Source organism: Arachis ipaensis, chromosome B8 (assembly GCF_059453495.1).
Source record: "Arachis ipaensis isolate K30076 ecotype BB chromosome B8, ASM5945349v1, whole genome shotgun sequence".
NCBI lineage: Eukaryota > Viridiplantae > Streptophyta > Magnoliopsida > Fabales > Fabaceae > Arachis > Arachis ipaensis.
Genome location: NC_142443.1, coordinates 9,016,361 through 9,040,591, shown reverse-complemented (window position 1 = coordinate 9,040,591; position 24,231 = coordinate 9,016,361). Strand labels below are relative to the sequence as shown.

The 24,231-nt window shown below is 32.1% G+C and overlaps 1 protein-coding gene, 1 long non-coding RNA gene and 1 pseudogene across 5 annotated transcripts; 2 read left to right on the top strand and 1 right to left on the bottom strand.

Moving 5' to 3' along the window:
* Window positions 1–662: 662 nt before the first annotated feature.
* Window positions 663–8,866, bottom strand: LOC107613216 (beta-fructofuranosidase, insoluble isoenzyme 1-like). 3 transcript variants are annotated; one of them, XM_088496860.1, is made up of 13 exons: window positions 8,748–8,866; window positions 8,346–8,473; window positions 8,059–8,242; window positions 7,648–7,743; window positions 7,424–7,514; window positions 7,272–7,319; window positions 6,710–6,773; window positions 6,514–6,599; window positions 2,329–3,188; window positions 1,583–1,741; window positions 1,244–1,482; window positions 1,051–1,144; window positions 663–933 (listed from the first exon to the last, which is right to left on the bottom strand). In XM_088496860.1, the coding sequence occupies exons 9-13, from the start codon at window positions 3,181–3,183 to the stop codon at window positions 754–756; spliced, it is 1,527 nt and encodes a 508-aa protein (XP_088352986.1). In that variant the 5' UTR covers window positions 3,184–3,188; window positions 6,514–6,599; window positions 6,710–6,773; window positions 7,272–7,319; window positions 7,424–7,514; window positions 7,648–7,743; window positions 8,059–8,242; window positions 8,346–8,473; window positions 8,748–8,866; the 3' UTR covers window positions 663–753. The 3 variants fall into 3 exon arrangements, with proteins under 3 accessions (XP_088352986.1, XP_088352985.1, XP_088352987.1); XM_088496859.1 differs by lacking the exon at window positions 6,710–6,773; XM_088496861.1 differs by lacking the exons at window positions 6,514–6,599; window positions 6,710–6,773; window positions 7,272–7,319; ... (3 more) ...; window positions 8,346–8,473; window positions 8,748–8,866 and adding an exon at window positions 3,598–4,004.
* A 2,578-nt stretch (window positions 8,867–11,444) lies between these two features.
* LOC107612324 (uncharacterized) lies at window positions 11,445–12,815 on the top strand. 2 transcript variants are annotated; one of them, XR_015896418.1, is made up of 4 exons: window positions 11,445–11,670; window positions 11,873–11,942; window positions 12,405–12,536; window positions 12,649–12,815. It is a non-coding gene; the product is annotated as an uncharacterized LOC107612324 (long non-coding RNA). The 2 variants fall into 2 exon arrangements; XR_001613698.3 differs by lacking the exon at window positions 12,649–12,815 and having other exon boundaries at window positions 12,405–12,544.
* A 9,109-nt stretch (window positions 12,816–21,924) lies between these two features.
* LOC148547134 (uncharacterized protein At4g19900-like) lies at window positions 21,925–22,771 on the top strand (annotated as a pseudogene).
* Window positions 22,772–24,231: the final 1,460 nt, after the last annotated feature.

The following is a 24,231-nucleotide window of genomic DNA, read 5'->3' as shown; positions in this document are numbered from 1 at the left end:
TGAAAAAAAAATTATTAACATTAATAGTACAAGACAAGATAATTAAGAGAGTTAGCAACACACTTAAACAAAAATAATTGTATTAAATCTGTTATTCTATTAAGACGCAAGAGAAAAAGGCTATTGATAGAAGTTGTTAAGTATGAATTTTTGGTTTGATTTTTGTATGCAAACTCCTTTATTAATTCACTTATTCATATAAATTATTATTTTCAAACTAAAATAATTTTATAATAATGTTTATATGGTTTCATGTGAATTATAGATATATTGTCTAGTCATTGGGTTATAAAATTCATTCCATTTTAAATTGTAACACATGTATAAAAAAGATATTTAATCAAATTGATAATAAAATAGTTATTTAGCATTTTTAAAATATGAAGACAAGATAAATACTTTAAAAATTTCAACTAAAAAAAGTTAGTGACTAATATATATTTTTTTAATTTTGTATTCTGATAACTAATGTGTATTTACCATTTATAAATTAGAATTAATATACTTTTTATATATTATTTTTGCCACCTAAACCATCAATTTTCTGATTCTGTTACTGTGCATATATATTTTGTGCATACTACTCTGTAATTTGTGCATAAATTAGTGTATTAGTGCGTTGGAAAAAAAATATTAACCTTCTAAAATTTATGAAAATAATATAAAAAGATAACAAAAAAATCAATTAAAAATAGATAACGGTACATTTTTCAAACTTTAAGATAAACTAAAACTAAATAGTCTTTTGGCATGTCAATTTATAACAGCAGATTTCATGCTCCATGATCTAAGATTTTCCACAACGATTGGTATGGTTCCATTGTTAAACACAAATAAGTGAGCTTGATCTGCCACAGCTAACTCAGGATAAACCCTAGATAAAATATTTGTTTTTCCTCCTGCTCCAAAACTCTCCACTACAGAATGATCAATCTGTCATTTAATTGAAAATAGCATAGAATGTTAGCCAATATTAATATAGTAATTCTTATATCACATAAATGTTAACACCAATAATAAGAATATGGGAGGGTTTGCATTTGTACATACCAAACTCCTAAGAGAAAGCTTCTTAGTAGTAGACAAATCCACATCTACAAATCCAGCAAATGATGGCTTGTACAACTCACTCTTCAAAGAAGAACTATTGAAAAACAAGAAATTGAAGTAAGTTAATCATTTAGAAGACACGAAAAGAAGGTAACATTCTAAAATCCATTTGAATTATTCGTCAAATACAAACCTTCTTGCATCGGAGCATAAGAGCACTACATGCTTGTTCGAAGCTTTAAAAATTCTAAAGAAGACAGGAGTATATTCCTCCAAATTTTTTGAAGCCAATGTTAGAATACCAAAAGGTCCAACCCCACCTTGAATATTTGAACCCTTTTTGCCACACAAATCTTCTGCGTTGACCCAACTTGGATTAAATGCTTCAGCCTCGTTCAAGCTTGAAAATGAGAAGGTAACTTCTACATCTGCCTGGTGTGTCATGCCATATAATATAATTCTTAGCACTTTAAAATGCATGCAAAATAGAAATCAATTAATAAGTTGATGTTTAAATAATTTAGAAGTTGACCTGAGCAGCAGTAATTCCTTTAACTTCAACATAATCTCCCTTTGCAAGCTTTAGATTGCTCATCTCTACTTCTTTATCCCTAAGGCTATTTAATTCCTCAATAGGCCATTGTACCAATTGTCTACCGCTAGGATCAAGCCACAGAGTTCTTGGAATTGCCTGAAATTTTAACAACAGATGTTTGCATTCATCAAAATTTATATAGAATTTTATTAATACTGTACTAACAATAGTAACCAGAAATGCTTTATGTACACCATAAGATAACCACCACCGACAAAATACATTCACACATTTCTCTTCTTTGTTATAATAACTAAACCAAATTCACATTTAACCTAACATTTGTAGTGAGTGATGGTGACTGAAACAATGGTATATGCTCATATAGTACTATTCTAATTGAATTATGAAAGACTTGCATAAATTATTAAAAAAATAAATAGACAAAAGTATACTAAAATAATTTAGAATGGACATACAAAAATTTAGAATTTTTTTTTTACCGAAGATAGAGAGATTCGAACTCGCTACCTCTTAATTGAGTATAAGGAGATTATGCCATTTTATCGATAACTCATTGACATACAAAAATTTAGATTAGAGTTTATAAATATCAAGATATACACTCTAGATTTTTAAATTTTAAATTCTATATCTTTAAAATAATTTTGAGTACTTATTTTAATATATATATTTTTGTCTATTCTAAATACTTTTATTTATTTAATCATATTAAAACGTACCTGAATGCCTGCCCATCCTTTGTGAATATCATCTTCCTTAGTATCAGACTCATTAGCCCAACCCCACAAGATCCTTCTATTCATAGTGGGGTCAAAAAAGGACTTGGATGCATAGAAATTACCATAATCATACCTAAGACCAGCCCAACCATCAACAGAGGTGTTGTCCGGTATATACCTATCAATATTGGTGAAATAGGTACCTAAAGTATAATACTCAAACCTAGTCTCATCAAGACTATTCTTCAACACATGCTTAACATGATTACCAACCACAGACGTATCCAATCCCATTGTCCCCTTCATAGAAACCGGGTAGAAATCTGGACACTCCCACATACCCGTTCCAGCAGCAGTATGAATAGGGTGTTTGGCTCGAATCCATTTCTTGAAGTCCCTACTCCTATACAAGTATGCAATTCCTCTATGCTTCCTTCTACTACCAACCAAAATCTTCCAGTGTCCGTCTTTGAACCATGCAGTTGTTGGGTCCCGGAAGTCGGTGCCATTGACGCCGGGGCCGGCAACCACAATGGGATTATACTCGTCCGGTTTGATCCATTTTGTGAGGAAGGGGTCAGATAAGTCTTCTGGGACGGCATAGCATTGAACTTGAGTCTTGTTCGCGTCGACTATTCCGGTGTAGAGGATCACCGGCCCTTTTCCGGGGATGATGGTGGCTGAGCCTGACCAACACCCGAACTTGTCGAAGGGTTTCGATGGATAAATGGCCGGCTCAAGTGCTTTCCAATTGATGAGATCTTTTGAGACTGAGTGAGCCCATACAATGTTACCCCACACTGAACCTTTAGGGTTGTATTGATAAAACAGATGGTAGTATCCATTGTAGTGCATAGGTCCTGTATTAATTCATTTGTGTTCATTAAACTATTTAAAATGACATTCACACATCAAAAATTAAAAGTCACCAAATTAATTATTATATATTTATGTATAAATATATCTAATTTAACTTATTTTTATTGTAAATTTTATATTTCTAACATGCATTCTTCAAAATTATTAACATGTATTATAAATAAGAATCTAATTAACATATTTTCACATAGATTTTTTATTTCAACATGTATTATAATTTATATAATTAATTGAATACCATATTACACTATTAACAGTTTTATGTTGAAAATATTTTTTAAGGAATAAAAAATAAAAATAAAATTATTGCTATATATTGGTTAAGGTAGTCAGAAAAATAATCATTAAGAAAAATTAGAAAGAAATTAAAGAGGAAAAACAAATACTAACCATTTGGATCTGCATAATTTGATTGTAGCGTCCATTAACCAATTGCGGGACCATATAAAAGGATTAAGAAAAGCAAAGAAGTTTAATTAGCCAGTATCAATAACCAACGATGAATGGAGACCCAAGATTCAAGATAATTTTAGAGACAATGCACAAAACAAGAGTTCCGAGTGCATATATAAATTTTCAGCTTCATAAGCTTGGGCTTATGTATATTGTACTATTGTATGTCTTCTATATATAACTAAGATTTTAATTTTGATGCACATGTAAAAATTAAATTCTATAGCTAATAAGCATTCATATTATAAAATATAAAATTAAAAAAAAAACTAATAGTCAAGCAACTTTACTAGCAACTAACTGTATCAAAGACCATTATTATATGGGAGAAAAACATATTCCACACACTAGTAAACATATTCAAGACTTGAGAAAAACAACTGACAAAAACATAAAAAAGGACAAAGTTGGAAAATTCAGATTATTAACGTCTTTCCAAATAAATTTGAGAGGATCATTTATAATAGTATAAATTTTTTTAAATTATTTATTTAAATATATATTTTTTTTTTACATATTTTCTTTTGAACCTACGTAAAGAAATATAAGATAAAAGATTATACTTTACTAAATAATTAAAAAAATTTTAAAAAATTCATTCTCCCAAATATACATCTTTGACATTTTATTCTACCACGAGTTCAAATCCCAGTTTTATCCCCTTTTACTTTGATCAAAGTTCTCAACATGGATACCTTGGATAAACCCTAACGTAACTAGTAGGACGCTTATTTTAATATTTTCCATCTTTTTTTCCCATCCTTTATTATATAATTCTACAAGGTCCTTACAACACTAACAATATTTTAAAATCATGCACATTGTTCTTCGCTTTTTATCATTGAACAACCATCCAAATGAAGCATATATGAACAAAATAATATGATCATGAAGGAAAAAAAACGGTTACAAACCGTTAATCCAATTCCTAGGAGGTTGAAAATGGTATCCAGTTCTGTGTTTGCCGCTCACAGAAATCCTTGAAACAGATTGAAGATGTGGGTGTACTTTGTGAAAAGCGTCAACGCCATTAATGCTAATTATGAGTATCGCAGTAAGAAATAACACTGCTATTAAGGAGTGGATGCTCCTTAATTGACCCATTCAATTCAAGCAAATAGAATGTATCTTATGAAAAGTTAAAGAGGGTTTGGTAATTTGTGTGGAGTAGACTTGGATGGAAAACGGAAAAAAATCAGAAACTATGAGAAGAAGAAGGGATTCGATTGCCATATTTATAGGCTAAGGTAGTTTTCAATTTAGATTTTATCTGAAGCAGTAGTTTCTCCTTTTTCTGTTAGATTATTATTCTATGGATAAGATTACAATATAGTATGTATCTTTTTTGGATTTATCTTTTATTTCAAGAAGGTCAAATCCACATGAACTTCTTGACTGAATCTAATTTTATCTATTAAGGATACATCATTCAAAATTTTAAAAATTCATAAGGAGAAGGAGTTATGAATGTGATTATATTTTCTCAAAGATTCATTTACCTACGTGATCTTAGAGAGATACATTGTTTTTCTCGTACCCTACCTCAAACTCGAGATATTTTTAAATAAATAAATGAATTGATTATTTACTTATATATGCATTCTTAAAAATGTTTATATTTTTTATTATTTTCGTAATAATATCTGATTTATTTGTCATGACAACGAGATACATATCTCTTTGGTAGACTATATATATTTTCAGTAAAATTTATATTAATTTAAAATATAAAATCGATATAATTTATTAAAATTTAGATATTGTCACTTTGATATTTATTTTTTTAAACAAATTCAATTTTATTCAAAAGAGTACTACTTATATTATATTTATTTTTGAATCAAATTCTTGATTTTGATCGAACTGATTTATATCGATCGCATCTAAATTTTAAATTTTAAAAGATTTGTAATTTTTTGAATTATGTCTTATCTAATTTTTAAACTTTAAAAAAATCCTAATTTAAAAATTTTAAATTATCATTTTAGAAATTTATATTAATTTTAAATTTTTATGTTAAAAACATTGTAATTTAAATGATATGATATCCAAAATTTAAAAATGATCTAATTTGAACATAAAATTAACTGATATCATCATAATAAATTATATTAATTAATTTTATCTTTTACATGTCACCAAAATAAAAATTATCTTGCCAATGAGTTATAGCTCAAACGGCATAGTCTCCCCATACTCAATTAAGAGGTTGCGGGTTCGAGTCTCCTATCTTTGGTAAAAAAAAAATAATAAAAATAAAAATTATCTTCTAAATTGATTTATGTCGTACTGCTACAAAAAAAAAACCTAAAACATATCCAGATACGTTCAAATATAGTTTTTAAACTCTTCTTCAAACAAGAACGAGAGGGAAAATGAAAATATTTTAAAAAGTATATATAAGTAGAATTAGATATAAAAATAAAATAAAAAAGCATAAGTTATTTAAATATATATATATATGTTTGAAAAAAAAGAAAAGAAAAAAAATATTACTTTTTTTTTATAGTAAATATAAATAGAAAATATATGACACAAAATTAATATGCTAATAATACAATTACATATATTTTTATTTTTCAATTTTTTTATTATGATTCAAAATATATTATAAGCTTTAAACTATTCAATTTATATTTTATATTAAATAAATATAAAATAACATATTCACTATATTTATTACGTATTGATAATTTATCATATTGATTTACTATGTTAAATTTATATTTTATACCATATTCAATTTACCATGTTAAACTAGAATAAAAATTGTGCACCGCATAGATTTAATACTAGTTGGTGAACATGAAAAATAAATGTAGTTAAATGTAATGGAATTTCGGTAAGTCCAACCTTTGTTTTTGAAGGTGTAGAGGATGCCCACCACCAGTCATCTGACCAAGCCCATTTTTGTGGATCTCCATGTGCAATGCTGGGACCTGAGACACACAGTTCACAGAGACTGGTTAGAATAGAAGTGATACAATGGCAAATAGGTTAAATATAATCATAAGTAACAGAAACAAAAATGGGAAAAACTTAAACTTGCCTTTAGCAAAATCTATTCTGAAAACACAGAAGTTGATATATGGCTAATAACATGTTAATCAATACTGCAACATTAGAAGAACAATTTTCATCATCCATGGTGAACCAAAATGATTCCAACTACACATGATTAGGAACAAAAAAACTACATATTTTGCTCTGATCAGACAAATCTAAAGGGTAAACTTCTGATGCCAATGATCCAATTTTGATTGCTTTAATAGAAAACGTCCCCAATGTTTAACCTTAACATATTAGCTGCGACAGAAAATATCCGAATCATCTGGCATAGTATTAAAAAACATACACACTTTTGATTCTTTTTCCTTCATATTTTTCCAAGTCAACAACAAGACTAGTTAAATATATAAAAAAAAATAAAAAACAAATCTGAAAAATTCAACCAAAAACTCAAAATCTCAGATCTTATTGAGAGATAAACAAAAAAAAATCAAAATCTAAGATCTTATTGAGATATAAACCCTTCGCTAAACAGCAGAAACATGACCAGCAACAGGAAGCTAATTTTAGATACAACTGCAAGGCAAAAGCTATTCCATTACCTTATCAATAATTTCCAAGGACTTCTTATAAAGCTCATTCTTAGGATCCTACAGTTTCATAATCAACAAATAAGTTACCTGTGGATGTCCAAGCAAAGAATGAAATCTATCAGGAAGAATTAGATATAAAGAAGAATAGGAGAACACATTACCTCATCAAGAGCTCTCTAGAAACACTCACGTGCCTTGTCAAAATTAACCTTTGCAGCGTCAAATTTATGGAAGCTTTTTCCCAGCTTCTGACTGCAATTCAGAAGGAGGAACATACAAGAACAAGTTAATTGATAGTTTAGTATCTTAGCAGAAAGATTTATCAGCATACCTAAACAAACAAACATCTCTTCTCCGTCTCTACTTTATAAAAATCAAGTTTTACCTTAACCAGACATCTAGGATGCAGAGCAATTTCGTTTGTAGATACTGTGAACCAATCAACTGCTATGAGCCTCAGAAGCGGATCTCCTCCAACTACCTGCGTCATAAATTTCCATGTTCATAACATTCAGCCAAAACCAAAAAATATACATCAAACCTATGCACAAGTAGATAAAGATACATTTTAAACTGATATGTTCAGCTTTAGATTTAATTGATATGTTCCTTTAACTCTCCAAGAACTAATAGAGCATAAGCATTTAGGATGTGCAAACAGAGAGAATCAGAACACTAAACAAAGACATGACATCTACAACTCTGTTTAATCACAGTTTACACTATTCCATTCCTAAACTTAAAACCGTAAATGTTACATTCATTTCATTTCAACATCATCCAAAGTATTACTGACCCTAATATCCCTGGAAAGGGGATGTGAGCAGAGGACACTGGTGCAGGTCCGATCCGAGGCTGAAGCTGATGCCGACGCCTTCAACGAAGCAGCCGCCTTGCCTTCTCTCTTAGCTGCTATTACCGCTTTCTTCTGCGCGGCCTTTTTCTTGCTGGCGCTGGACACCATATGTAATAACTGATTTCTGCAAATAGCATCAACAAATCAAATCCACTGAATAATCAGCAACCAATAACGCAGCAAGCAAAGCTAGAAAAATTAAAAAATGAAAAGCATTAGATGCAAACCTTGGATCTGAGATTTGAGAAGATAAGAATAGATCTAAGTGGGTGTTGAGCTGCAAATCTACAAGTGCAAGAACAACAGTTTCAAGCTCTGAGGCTTTGTCGTTTGTATAGTGACCCAGGGTTAGATTCTGCAAAATAAAAACATGGATTTAACTAACTAAATAATTATTATTAGAACAAGGCAAGGGGAGGCCAACAAACAGAACCTAAAATATTAAACAAAGAAGGAAACAAAGACACAGGGAGCAATAACATTGCTGCACAAATGTTCACTTTCCGCGAATTAGCTGCTACTACAAAGAACTTCAGGCAGGAGTGACGCCTTCTCTTTCTGTTAATTAGTCCAAAATAGAGAAGAAATAGAGACACAGAGAAACAGAGAATCAGAGAAGAAAGACTTACCAGTGCTTACGGTGCCGATTGAGGGAGAGACCACCGAGCCACAGACAGAGGGTTCCGAATCCATCGATAGCACGCCGAAGGGGAGGGATACAGAAGATATTTTTTTATATATGCATTCTTAAAAATGTTTTTATTTTTTTTATTTTTGACGTTCGCAATTAAATATGTGTAATAATATCAAAGAAAGACTTAGGGTATGTTTGGCAAACCAGTTTGAGAGGATAAAAATGTGTTGAAGTTCTTTAAACGCTATTTTTTATATTTGACAATTTTTTTCTTCTAAATGCAGAAGTGATTTTGCAGTTTAAAAGTACATTTACTAAAAGTAAAAAATTGTTGTTTCTACGTTCACTTCAATGTGAGTTCACCAAATTATTATTGGTTTTTTCCAAAAAAAATTTCATATTTGTTTCAAGTCATTTCAAATATTTTAAAAAAAATTTCAATTTTTAGTAATTTTTTTTATATTTTGTTTCTTTTATTAAATTTGTTATTGTAATTCTATTATAATATGAATTATTGATCTTATTAAAAATGATAAAGTAAATAAAAAATTAATCATACAAAACAATGGAATCATAAATAATAAAATTTTATGGTCCAAAATAATAATAAATAAAAGAATCTTGAGAGTATTAAAAAAAATTATAGAATATTTTTTTGTTTGACATTGTAAAATTTATTATTATAATTCTTGTTTATTTTTTATTATTTTAATTTGTTATAATATGTATTATTGTTCCTATTGAAAATGATAAATTAAATAAAAAATTAATCATAAATAATAATAAAAACATAATTAGTAAAAAGTTAGAATCCAAAACAGTAAACAAAATAAGATTATTGAGAGTACTCATAAAAAGTACTAAAATATATTATTTTATATGTTATTTTTAATTTAATAAATAAATATTAATTTTTATTAAAAAAATTATAATATACTAAAATAGAATTTTATAAAAAATATTATATAAAAAATATACTAAAAGAAGTATAAAAAAGGATTAAATATACTAAAAAATAATATTATAATTTAATATTATATTTTTTTAGTAAATAACTAATTATCTATCTAAAAGTGATTTTAACTAATATTATCCAAACAATTTTATTTTATCAAAATCAATTTTAGTATAAAATTGCCAAACATAAATCATATTGGCACAAACTCACTTCTATCCAAAATTAATTTTACAAAATCACTTTCATTCATACTCCAATTAAAACAACACTAGTCTAAAGACACACTTATCACTGCTTACCACTGCTTATATATGCATTTTAAAAAATATTTATATTTTTTATTATTTTTGACGTTCCCAACTAAATATGGGTAATAATATCTGATTTATTTGTCATGACAACGAGAGTATCTCTTTGGTAGAATATATATATTTTCAGTAAAATTTATATTAATTTAAAATATAAAATTGATATAATTTATTAAAATTTAGATATTGTCACTTTGATATTTATTTTTTTTAAACAAATTCAATTTTATTCAAAAGAGTACTACTTATATTATATTTATTTTTGAATCAAATTCTTATGATTTTGATCGAATTGATTTATATCGATAGCATCTAAATTTTAAATTTTAAAAGATTTGTAATTTTTGAATTATGTCTTATCTAATTTTTTAACTTTAAAAAAATCCTAATTTAAAAATTTTAAATTATCATTTTAGAAATTTATATTAATTTTAAATTTTTATGTTAAAAACATTGTAATTTAAATGATATGATATCCAAAATTTAAAAATGATCTAATTTGAACATAAAATTAACTGATATCATCAAAATAAATTATATTAATTAATTTTATCTTTTACATGTCACCAAAATAAAAATTATCTTTTAAATTGATCTATGTCGTACTGCTAAAAAAAACCTAAAACATATCGAGATACGTTCAAATATAATTTTTAAACTCTTCTTCAAACAAGAACGAGGGGAAAATGAAAATATTTTAAAAAAGTATATTTTTTTTGGTGACTATTTTAAAAAAGTATATATAAGTAAATAATGAATTTATTTTATTTATTTTAAAAAACAAACCCAAAATCTCTTGTATATATACTTTGTAAGTGGCTGGCATTTTTCTTTCACCTTAATTTTTAGGGTGACTTGTTTTTCAATTTTACAAAACAAAATTACTCTCTTAAATCTTCACCCTGCTTTAACCTCTAACCAAACACTCTCAGAGTTATTTTAAAGAAACAGACAAAAGAGTAAAAGAATGACAGAATCTTATTATCAACAAAACATTATTACGAAAGATATATCTTAAAAAAGATTCATGCAATCTTTATTTAGATAGAAACATAAGTCTAGAAATAAAAGATGATCCTACCATAAAAAGATATATAAGACCTTATTATTATTAGCGGCTCAATATACCTCTCTCATCGCATTTCTAAACTTTTAAGCAAGGTTCTGAAAAATCGGATTGGACTGGCCGGTTCGATCGGGTTAATAGAAAACCGATTAATAAATCGATTCGGTCAACGTCTAAAACTGGCCTATAAAAAACCGGCAAAAAACCTGCTGAACCGGTGGTTAATCGATGAACCGACTGAACCAGTCGGGTTTTTTGAAGATTCTCCTATTCAGCATAAAACGGCGTCGTTTTGGTAAAATAAAAAAAAAAAAAAGAAAAACGCGTTGAAAGCCCCCAATCCCCTCTCCCTTCTATCTCACTCTCAGTATTCACCAAAATGGCGAAATCCCTAACCCTATCAGAGCAAACAGCCGCCGCTACTCTGTGCTCGCCGTGAAGCCCACCCATGTCCACGCCGTCGTCGGCCGCCTCTTTCTCGTCATCGAAACGCCTCTGTCTCCGAGCCATCTCTCTCTGTGTTAAGCACCACTCTCAGTGCGTAGTGCGAACGTACCCGTGCCGCCGTGGACTCTTTGCCGTCGCCGTGAGTTCTTCAATCTTCGCCGTTCTTCAACATCTTCTTCGTGCTCTTCTTTATTTTCACTGATTTCCTCCCTTTTTCACTTTAGTTTTGTTATTTGTTTCCTCTGTTGTGGGTGGAACAAGTTATTGATTTTTCATTTTTTTTTTGTTAATTTTATTTATTCTGATTTCCTCCCTTTTTCACTACATTGTTTATGTTGAAGATGGCCGATCCGTCACTCACTTAAAAATCCAAGATCTCATCGCTGTCACTTCCTTTCTCCCTCGCTGCCGGTACGTCAATTTATTTTTGCTTGTTTTCAATTATTTTTAATAATACTGATTCTGTGATTCTGAGTTAGTTGGGTTTACTATTTTGAGTTACTGAGTTAGTATAATACTGATTTTGTGATTTTGTGATTCTGGGTGCGTGGGATTAATATTCTGAATTGCTGCCGCTTGTTTGAGTTAATTTTGTTGATGGTTAATTTTGTTAGTTTCTGATTTTCTAATTTGGAAGATGCAATCACAAAATGATTTTCCCAGTAAAATTCGTTTCATACAATAAAAATATATGTTACTGTTGTTTATTGTTGTAGAACATTATGTTATTTTTATGCATTTTGATTTTGTTTATTGATAAATTTTGTTAATATATGCATGTTTGTTATTTTCTGAGACTAATTGATTATGGAGGTTGATTTGTTTGAATTTGTGTAAATTGTATTGTTGTTTTGTTTTGTTTCGATGGTGCAGGCTGAAATTGAAGGAGCATATGCAGTACTGCATTGATCACCCTGAGGAGATAAGCAAGCTTGCCAAGGTTCAGAAAAAGATCTCTGAAGTTAAGGTTGTCAAGATCAAGAATATTGAAAAGGCTGTAGAAATGTGAGAACTTTGTTTCAGTTAGATATGCAATTTTATTTTTTCCATAGTATCTGTTGATTTAGTTTTGAAACTTTAATCAAAATAAAACATGAAACTTTAGTTTTGCATGTAGCTTAACCAACTAATTTAGAAAAAAGGAAGCCTTTGGAGGAACAGGCCAGGTGGAGCAAGGAAAATTTGGTATATTTAAAATTATGTATTGAAATTTTATATAATTTTAATGTATATTAAATTAAACCGGTTTGACCACGGTTCGATCCTAGTTAAACCATTGAACCATTGAATCATTGAACCAGTTGCTTGACCGGTTCAATGACCGGTTCGATTTTTGCAACCTTGCTTTTAAGTTTAATTATTATGTTGTGATATATATGAGTAGAATTAGATATAAAAATAAAATAAAAAAGCATGTTATTTAAATATATATATATATATATATGTTTGAAAAAAAAAGAAAAAATATTGCTTATTTTATTTTTATTTTTATAGTAAATATAAATAGAAAATATATGACACAAAATTAATATGATAATAATACAATTACATATATTTTTATTTTTCAATTTTTTTTATTATGATTCAAATATATTATAAGCTTTAAACTATTCAATTTATATTTTATACTAAATAAATATAAAATAACATATTCACTATATTTATTACGTATTAATAATTTATCATATTAATTTACTATGTTAAATTTATATTTTTATATCATATTCAATTTACCATATTAAACTAGAATAAACATTGTGCACCGGAGATTTAATACTAGTTGGAGATAAATTAGAGACATAAAAAAATAATCACAAAAATATATTTATTTTATAGATATAAAATATCTTCGTTGTAAATCCTAAGAAAACTCCTCATATGATATCACTCCTTGAATGTTGAGATTTTTTAGCATATATTTAGACCTAACAGTCTTTTACATTTCTACGCATGAAACAACCCACAATTAGATTTACATTTAAGAGGTGTTATTATATTAGTAGGCTTAATTACTAATTTATGTCTATCTAGTTACTATTTTTTTTTCTTTTCCTAAGAAAGAACACCAAAAAAGGATAAATAAAGATCACTAAGAGTTCTAAGAAGAATTATAATAATATCTACTAAGAGTATTATTATAATTTTAGATCTCAAGTGGTGGGTCAAAGAGCTGTCCATAAATTTTAGAAATTAAATTATAATCAACACGTGTACTTACTAAATAAATTACAAGTAATTTTTAAATATGAGAAAATATAGAAAAATAATGACAATTATGAACAATATAAATAATAAATTAAAAAAAAGATAAAATTATAATTGAAAATCAGATTTTTAATTAATTATTTAATTTCAAATTTTAAAATTTTAAAATTTAGGATTAGTAATTAAACCTATTCACATTACATACAATTACCTCTAATCTCATCATAACCTTCCAATCTCCGGTTTTTCTCTCATCGTCGTAGCCTCAGCTGCGCCGTTGCAACCCCCTCCCCCCGCTGACCGTGCCGACACTGCAGCAGGCTCCCATCGACACCACTAAAATCTCAAATTGTGCCGTTGTTCCTCCGTAACCGTGGTGGATCACTCCACAGCTGCCCCGTGCCTCCTCCTTTCCGCTGCACCCGCTGTCGGCTGTGCCGTCACCGCCATAGCCATTCACTGACACTGTCGTAGTCTCACCGTAAATAGTAATCCATGCATTCCCCTCACATAATCATGGATGGAGTTCACTATGGGTGAAGAAATTTCTACTGCAGCATCCTCATTAATCATTGATGATTCTATACTTCCAGATGGCAAGTGCGCTATAATGGGGCAACAATCCAAGCAGGTAATGAATTAAAGTTTTATGTTGGATGCGGATGTTTAGCTTCAGACAAAATCAGATGGTTGTTGTTGGTATAGATAGTTGTTTTAATGAATAATCAGATGGTTATCTTATTGGATTCGGTTTAAATGTAAACAGTTAACGAATGCGGGATGTTCAATTCTCTAGGAAGTTTGATGGTTATTTTATGTGTTACGTGGATGGTTGTTTTGTGTACAAAAGAGGCAAAATTCATTCACTCAACTAAATGCATTTCATGAACACCCTTTTGAAAATTAAAATTCTGGTCATCAACTAACCTATTGAAGTAGCAAGTGGGTAGAGTGCGACATCGGTGATGGTGTCTACCGTGCCAACCAGCGACGAATGCAAGAAGGAGTCCGACAACAAGTATTTCCAGTGAGTGGGTGAGCGTCGCGCGGTGATGGTGGATGGTGAGCCAAGCAGCGCGTCAAGGGGGAGTACGGAGCCGACCTTCTTTCCCGCGATGGTTGAAACTGGTGCCGAGGTTGGCTTTCAGCGAGGGAGAGAGAGACGCATGGGGCACGGCGGACACGCGACGAGGAGGAAGATCCTGTCGGCGATGTTGGCTACCAATGAGGGAGAGAGAGACGCGCGGGGAAGGGGGCTACTTGCTAAGCAGCAACAACGTGATGACCTTAAGGGACGTGGATGATGGCTGGTGAGGGTGCAATTGATGCCGGCGAAGTGGGATGATTGATGAAGGTGAGGGTGGTAGAGGATTTAGGGAGAAGAAGCTGTTTGGGTAAATTGGTTTTGTAAATTAGGGTTAGACATAGTTAAATTTTTTAAATAACTGAGTAGATTTTTTTATTTGGGTAATTTAGGGAGTATTTTTTATTTTTTACTTATATTGAGCCAAATTTTTAACTCATTATTTACATTGTTCAGATTCTCTATTGTCTATCTAGCAGAATTGCTTAAGTCTTAATGCCTAATATTCTTGAAGCTAAAAAAAATATTGGATTATCTTTACAACCCTTAATTTAGTTCCCATAACAAAATTCTTTCAAGAAACACTTGTCAAGAGACCATGAATTAAAGTATCACCATCATAAAAATATTTGATAAATTTTTATATTTATCTATATGATATTTGTAATAAGAAAAAAAATGAATGGTTATTTCTGGGTGGGATGAATGCGAGTATCCTCGTATGTGTCTTTGACATTGTGCCTACCTTAGCTTCCTCATGTTCTTTGACATTGTGCCTATCTTTGTGATACTGCTAAGCATAATCAATAAATACAAATAAAGAACATGTTTGGTTGCTCGAGTGTTTGGTGGATCGGTAAGGTGAATGACAGAGCAAGGGGATGAGAGGATCTGAACCTGGACGTGAGCTGCTAGAGCAGTGCATTCAGCCTATGCGTCAGCGTGTCGGCAGGTAGGGTCACCTGCAAGGATACTCCGATACTAAAGTCAGAGTCTGTACGAATAAGCGGCCAATTAAGGTTAGAAAGGTGACGTACCTTTGGAGAGGGGTAGGTCCCTCCCTATTTATAATCTATACCTGGGTGGGATCCTTGTGATTAGGCCCACCTTTTTGGAAGCTTCTGCTAGCTGTCCAGGTTTCTTGTAGAATGGGAGGTGACGCACAGGTCCCCGCTTGGCTCGAGTCGGTGGACCCGTCAGGTCAGTGACTCGTGACCGGACCCGGATTATTAGTAAGCTGGGCCGGAACAGTGCCACCAACGTGCCAACCGTGAAGATAGGAGCTCGTGGTTGGCGCGTTTGATTCACTTGCGTCTGCCTCGATCGAGTTCTCCTGGGCCCGAGAGTCCGTGGATGGAGTTCATGCCCCCAACGCACGAGTTGTCTCCGTCCGTTATTTGGGATGTCAGTTTGGTTTCCGTGTCGAGCATTTAATGCTCATTATGACTGATTTGAAAGTCAAGGGAAATGCCCATTTTACTCCTGACTTTTCACGCCTGCTTTCGACGGTTACCATTCTTGCACCCCTTTTTTCATCTTGCAACCCGTTCATTCCTCATTCTTTCACATCTTCCTCACCTCATTCTTTTTTGTTTTTGATTCCATCACTCACTCACCTGCTACGAATTCTACCGCATTCATCTGGGATTCACCCTCCTTCCTTCTTCAATCTACTAGAAAGTCTTATCTGCTTTCATCTTTTCATTATGGTGTCTCTATTGTTACTGTCAATACTATGCATACCATGAGTTATTTCTGGTTGTTCCTGCTTGGGTTTGGCTCATCATTGTTAGCTAGCTCTTAGGGGGGTTACCACTAGTGTCTAATTCTTAAGGGGGTTACCCTCCTTCCTTCTTCGTATTGACCGTGGATTAGTGTAGAATAAGGACGCAGCAGAACGTAGTTTTAGTTTCTGTTTCTTCCAATTTTACGACCTCCCAGGTTTAACTTAAGTGGTGCCCCTACTGTAGGTATGGCGCAGCATCCTGTTGCGAGGGCTCCTGTAGACTGTTATATTTGGGTTACATCCGACGTGATGGACACGACCTCTAAGATAACCCTGGAGGAGCTTCATGTAAACCCCGCGAAATTAATAAATAATTAGTTAATAAATTAATTATTATTCAAAGAAATTAGGAAATTAAATTTTATAATCTAGAGGAGTAGAAATATTAAAAATACGAATTTTGACACTAATTTTAAAAATTTTTTGCCAAAATCAGGCCAACGAGCCAAACCGGTCGAACCAGGCCCAAGACCCACCCTATAAAACAAGCAACGAGCTCTTTTCTCCTCGTTTCATTCCTGCGAATGCTTCAAAGAGAGAATCACGTTTAGAAGACCTAACCTTCTTTCCAATTTTCAATCGTCTATAACTTTCAATCCGGAGCTCCGATTGACGAGCCGTCAGTGGCCACGTGTTCGTCTCAGAATTCTCTTAAATTATCCGACAAAATGGCAAATAGGAATAGTTAGCCAAGAACTGGATTTGTGTGTGATAACAATTAGAGAAAACATGCTCTTAGAAAGATCTGATGTTGACCAAGTTGAGATTGAAGAAGCTACAAGAGTAGCCAATGCTCATTCTTTCAATATAGAGTTTCAATTTCTATTCCGATTTATTGGAATCAAGATTGTAATTTTTTGTATAATTGAAAATCTAGATGATGACTTGTAATTCTATGTTTAATTTTAGTTTTATAGTATACTTTAATAAGATCATATGGCTTTGGTCAATGACATTTCAAGTAGTGTATTAATTTTGGAAGATAGTTTAAGATTTATATTAAATTATAATTATATTTTAAAATGTTTATTTATAATTTATTTATTATTTTATATTTTTATTCTAAAACAATTTTTTCGGTTAAAGTACGGTTGGACCTGTAAACCAGTGAACCAATAACTAAAGCAGTTCGATGACCGATTCAGTTCTCAGAACCTTGATGCAAACGTAATCTCTATAAGCAACCTCGATCTTACAGGTGAGGTTCTCTCTAGCTAATATATGTATTGATAACCTTTATAAGCAACTTCTATCTTACAGGTGAGACCATCCCCTAGATTGGCCAATGTATCTCTGGAAAGCAAATCTTGGTAGACTCACCACCGTATCTCTACTTATTTTATTTTCTTTTTGTTCTTTCTTTCTTATCATTCCACAATATAAATTATCTTCGCATTATTCCGTCGTCCTTCCCTAAGTGTCTTATGGAAAAGAATTATAAAGTTCTTTAATTAAGTCTGTGTTCTCTAAAACTTTTAAGATTACTCTGCTTGCTTGCTTTATCATTAATGAATATGGCGAGGTGTCAAGTTTCGGTGTAACCGAGTCGGCGATTCAAGTTATAAATATCTCAAACAGATATTTATGAAAACTGAATATATTAAACCGCAAGTAATAATATATATATAGGATTAAATATATATGAGTTACTAATATAAATGACATTAGTAACTTGAGAATGAAAGATATTTGATGAAACATTAGCAAAGCTAAGTTCATCGAAGAGTTACTGATATTTACTCATATCGGCGGATATTGAGCTTGATAATAATATTATTAACTAAACTCTATTTTTTTAAATTAAAAATATCAATTACTCAAATTAAAATATACATATAACTTTTATTACTTATAAATTACTAGTATTATAGTTTTAATTATGTAAAATATTTCATCATAACAAAAATATATACAAGAATATGAATTTGATTAAATTCAAATAGTTATAAAATTAATTTAATTACTTATAATAAAATAATATCTAAAATTAAAGAACTCCAATTTATAAAATAAATTATAACTTATTTATATTTTCAAAAATATATGTGGGTCGTTACACCTGCACAATTAATACTCACATCAAACAAACTTTTGGACTTTCATCCCAACCAAATATATGTTTGTCATCACCAAAAATATAATTATTGTTTCCTAAATTTAACATCTTCTAACAGTTGGTATATTGTAAAATTTCCAAAACTTCAAAAATATATCCTTTCAAGAAAACACATGACAAAATTATAGGTTCCTGCTATTGTTCTTGGGTCTCGCATGAACTCCACTAACGAACTGAAATGACACATTATTCCGCATTCATTCAACATCAATTATTCAAACTTGGTTCTTTCATAATTTATTTACAAGTTGTTCAAACACATAATCAAATCATGTTCTCACCTGTTGGACTAGAGGGTGCATGTGCATTGATACTTGCATTGCTTGGATATGAAGTAATGGAATATGTCGTTGCATTGAATAGAAGATAGAAAATCTAAGCATCAATGGCATTTGGTGACCACCTCAGATGGGTAAAAATGTTATGCCTCATATTATCCTGCCCAAAGTGGATTTAATAAACAGCACATCACATAAACGAAATGTGAATATATTTGCTGACAATTTTACAACACTAACCCTAATGAGTGAAAAATAACTGCACATGCACTGCAAGTTGTTGCTAAGTTGGAAGTTTCTTTGAAGAGGAAGCAATATTGTTAGCGGATGGCGCCTTCTCAATCTGTTTCTGTTTTAAGAAAATTAAAAAAATATTGAACAATATTGAACATATACTTAATTTGAACAAAAATCATGGAAATAATACACAAGGCATGTATGTCAAACAAAAGAACATACTACCTTTTGGTATAAAATTTGATTTGGAGTTTTTATTTTCGAATGGCTAATAGATTGTTGAGTGCCTAAATAATGGTTACTATGTTGGTTTCTCCTTTCAAGGTTCTCATTGTTGTCGCCTAGCATATGAAACATTTAACAGGAGAAAAATTAACATACTAAATCAAACACCATTTGTTACAAATATACTCATGATTTTCAATATAAAATGATATTAAATATTGTATAAATAAAACAATGAATATCATTAGTCTTAACACTCTCCTTAGCATTTGAATGCACCTTATACTCGAAAAAATTTGTCCCATTTATTGTTGCCTACTCTTTTGTCAGTTTTTGGACACTTTCTATAAGTTGGCCCGACTTTGTTACAGCTAGAACAATGTCTACTCCTCTTCTCACGGGTATGCTTCATTGGTGCACCATTTGTCTTAATAACAAGCAGATCTCCTATGCCACCAAACTCAACATTATGTTGTCTAGGGATGCCTACCTTATCGAACATGTAACCTATTGATTAGTTTGTTAACAACATTCTTGATTTCAATAAGGACTTTAACATTTTTGGATGCCAAATCCATCAACGGACTACAATCTGTGGCTAAGGTACTAACACGAACCCTAAGGGACTTTAGCCATTTTCCTCCATTGCTTACAAATCATCCCTTCCGAAAATTTTTCCATGTGTTGGTTCCTCATTGCAGTAAACACATGCCTGTAAGGAATCCCTTTGATTTCAAATAAATGACAGTGGCAGTAAAACATTTCTTCAACACTTTACAAAATGCATTTGTTCTGAAGTTAATTATACCATCTTCATTAATCAACACAATAATAGTTAGCGCTTCTTCCTTCTTAATCTCATATCTTACTTTCTTAAACAATCTTAAGGTGTAAGTGTTGGCAACAAATTTCTTAAGAGAGCATTTTCAGGCTTTGTATGCATTGTCTTGAAGTTGGCTACAAGTTCATTATTTATAACATTGCTGACAAATTCAATGATAGCGTTCTTCCTTTTAATGTACGCATTTATCATTGAATTGATCCCCTCACATTGAGAAGTGGTTTGGAGGTATCCAAAATATTTATTCTGTAGATATACATGAGCCCACGACCTCCTACTCTTATGGATTTTTTTTTATCCAACTGTTCTCTCCTAAACTATGCTTTTCAACCATCTCTACCCAAAGATCTCAAATTCCTTTGGAGAATAGTTTTGTAAATTAAAGTCTTGAAATCAACCAAAAACTTAAAATTTTTTACGTTCTCATATGCCTTTTGTTAAAGGTGCCATGAATAAAATCTATGTGTTTCAACTTTCATATGGAAACTTTGTTGGAATAGCTCCCTTCATTGCCATATCACCATTAGTCACAACTACTTTCAGATGCTTATTCCCCATTGTCTCCAGGAAGGTCTCCAACAACCATTTATATGTTTGTAAACTCTCATCTGAGCATGGTGGTTAGAGCCTGAAAAGAATTCCATCCAAAGTCATATCTGTAATGTTTAAAATTTAATCGCATGTTTTCACATACATACCAAGGATTTCACCAGATCAGTGGCGGTTGATCTTTGCCAGGAAGTACCTGGAAAATGGATGCACCTTGGCTGACTAAAACATCTAGAAGGAATCAACACTTCACCTTGTCGGCTTGTCCTCAGGCTTTGCGGCAGCATCATTGAGCCTTCTTTCATGGCTTTAGCCCACAAATACAATCAAGCCAAGATGATTTGTTGCAAGTAATTTTTTTTTTATTTTCATTTGCATTTTCAATTTTACTTTGCCTTGGGACGATAACTTAGCCCCTTTAGATTTTTTTCTAATGCTCTAGGGGTTATATTTGTTCCCTAGATTTATGTCCATCTCTTACTTTGTCAATTGGCCTTAGTTTATTACCCGTTAATTTTCAAGGTTGGTACATTATTTTAGAACTTAGAATATAGGATCTGATTTTTTAGTGCATGCATGCTATTATCTGAGATCCTTTATTCTATTTGTTGAGTGGAGTTTAATAATTTAAGTTTGTGACAATCGGAGAACAATTTGTTATTTTACATTTTCTCGAAGTGTTTGTTTCAAGTGTCTAATTTATTTTAAGGTTAAGTATAATTTTGGTCTCGAAAGTATACATCAAAATTTTTTTTGTCTTTAACCTTTTTTGCATACAAAATTGTCCTTAAAATTCAGCTAGATTTTAAAATAGTCCTTTTTACTTAAATTATACCAAATTAATCCTAATAAAAAAATATAAAATAAAAAAAGAACAAAAAAACCATTAACTGACGAAAAAGAAACAAAAAATAAGCCATTAATGGAGAACCAACAACAATAACAATACACAATATTCAACAACACAGTATTCAAGTTCAACAACAGTAATAAATATTGTTAAAAAAATAAAAAAGCAAAACTGCTACATACAAAATAGAAACTTTTTCCCTAATCACCAAAAAAATTGTTTTAAAATCTTCGATCCTGGCTCTAATCAATGCGGCGCCCCCGCTACGGGTTGTTGCTATGTGTCGTCATTTCAACCCTCTTCCTCTTTTCTTTTCACCACATATACCAATCCAATAACCCCTGCCACCACCGCCACCATCATCACCGTCACCACCATCATCGTTGTTTTCTCTGAAGAATCTGTCCCTTCCACCATTTGGTCAACTACGACACCATCATCGATGTTGCATCTTCTAGTGAGGACGCCATCGACGCCCTTGACATCGTCGAGGAACATTCCCCTTTCGATGACACATCCAATGATGACGACACTGCTGACGCCGAAGAAGAACCATCCTTCATCCCACTTAAGGTTTCCGGCTACTTTTTCTACTATGTCGATGGCACCATTAAAAAGGCCTTCACCAAGAGTTCTCTGTAGGATTGGAAAGATGGGTCTTGCCAAGTTGGAATTTTTTTTTTGGGTCTCCAGTAATAGTTAATGAAGATCGGAGCAAGACCACGTTTGGCTCTGGTGATATTCCGGTTGATGAATGTGTTCGGAGGAAAGTTGTTGAGGTAAAACGTGTGGAAGATGCTCTTCTTTTGAAATTGGGAAGAAAAAATTCGCCTTCGAGGGAAGGTTGAGGTGATTGGTTTGATAAAAATGGTGACTTTTTGACGAAGGATAAGATGCTTAGGTTTAATTTGGAAGAGTTGAATCCCCTGCATAATCCTTTTCTTCAGGATCCTAATGGTGTTAGTGTAACTGGTTTGATCAAAGGTGATAAGATTTTGCATAAGACATTGTTGAATGAACTTAAAAGGAGCAACCTTTTCGTTGAGAAAAGTTGCCGGGAAGCTCATAAATGATTGTGATGAAGAAGAAGAAGAGATGTTTTGATGGAGAAGAAGAAAAAGAAGAGAAAGATATTTTGGTCCGAAAGACCATTTTAAAACTACGTTGAAATTTAAGAACGATTTTGTATGTAAAAAAAGTTGGACACAAAAAAAATTTTCAAACTATATCGTAGAGACCAAAATCGTACTTAACATTTTATTTTACTATTTTAGGTGCTATGCTCGCCTTCACCCAAGGGCAGTTAACTACCGCAAGAAGAAGTGTGGTCATGCTAACCAGGTTAGTGTATGATTATGTTGTTTTTCGGTTTAAGTGTATACAATTAACAAATGCTGGATGTTCATTTCACTAAATAAGAGGATGGTTATTCTAATTGGGTCAAATAATTCATATATATATATATATATATATATATATATAAGATGTTGTACATGGTTGACAGATACCTAGAAAAACCTCAGTGCGCCAACGGTGCAGCCTGCGTGGGGGGATGGTTGATGCGGCGCCGGTGTGGGGGGATGGTTGGCGGATCAGCGACGGTGAGAATATCCTCACCGACGACGACGGTATCAAGTGCATGAGAGAGACACACACGGTGGGGGTCGGTTGCTAACAGAATCCGGCACTTAGAGGCTAGGCGGCGACAATGATGCGCAAAGGGGGGGGGAGAGAAGCGCTGATTGGGAGCTGGTTGTTGACACAGGGATGGCCTTGAGATGCTCAGCGGCGATGGTGGCATCCGGCGATGGAGAGAGACACGCCGGTGAGGATGCTAGTTGACGTCGCAACAACGTGAGTGAGGAGATTTGGAGAGAAGCAGCAGCAGCGATAATATTGGAAGGGGATTTGATGGTTAAAATTTGAAAAAGTAAGTATTAAGATTTTTTGTTGCCTAATTTCTGTGCAAATTTTTGTTTCTTTGGTGCGCTAAGATTTAAGTTCATTGTTCACAATCTCAGCCGATTTTATTTTCTTCAGAAAGTAAGAACACAAAAGACTAAAATTTTTGAATACGGAGAATAAAACTTTACTAAATTTATTTCTAAATTTAATCCTATTCAACTTTTTAAATTACAAGTTTACCCTCTGACACGCTGTTTACCAGATCCTGGAGTCACCAGAAGAGAACAAAGCGGGGGGATGCCACTGCCTCTATTGCCGGTTGTTTTCCGTCGCCGCCATTGCCTCTGTCGCCGATTGTTTCCTGTTGCCGCCGCTGCTATCATGGTTGCCATCAATGATAATGGAGAGAGAGAGAGAGAGAGAGAGAGAGAGAGAGAGAGAGAGAGAGAGAAAAGAGAGAGAGAGATAGATAGCGAGAGAGAAGAAGATCGAATCAGGGGAGAGGGAAAAAGATGAGAAAGAGACAATTGAGGGAGAAAAGGAGTGGAGGCCACAAGGGCGACGGCAGTGGGTGCTGCCACTGCTGCCGTCACCGTTGATTTCAAAGGACGTTGCCGAGCTATC

Excerpts from the sequence above, each read along its gene's own strand:
- LOC107613216 (XM_088496860.1), bottom strand. The coding sequence starts at position 3,183 with ATGCACTACAATGGATACTACCATCTGTTTTATCAATACAACCCTAAA. Across the intron at positions 1,742-2,328 it reads AAGGATGGGCAGGCATTCAG|GCAATTCCAAGAACTCTGTG; the intron begins GTACGTTTTAAT and ends TTAAAATTTCAG. Across the intron at positions 1,483-1,582 it reads AAGGAATTACTGCTGCTCAG|GCAGATGTAGAAGTTACCTT; the intron begins GTCAACTTCTAA and ends ATGACACACCAG.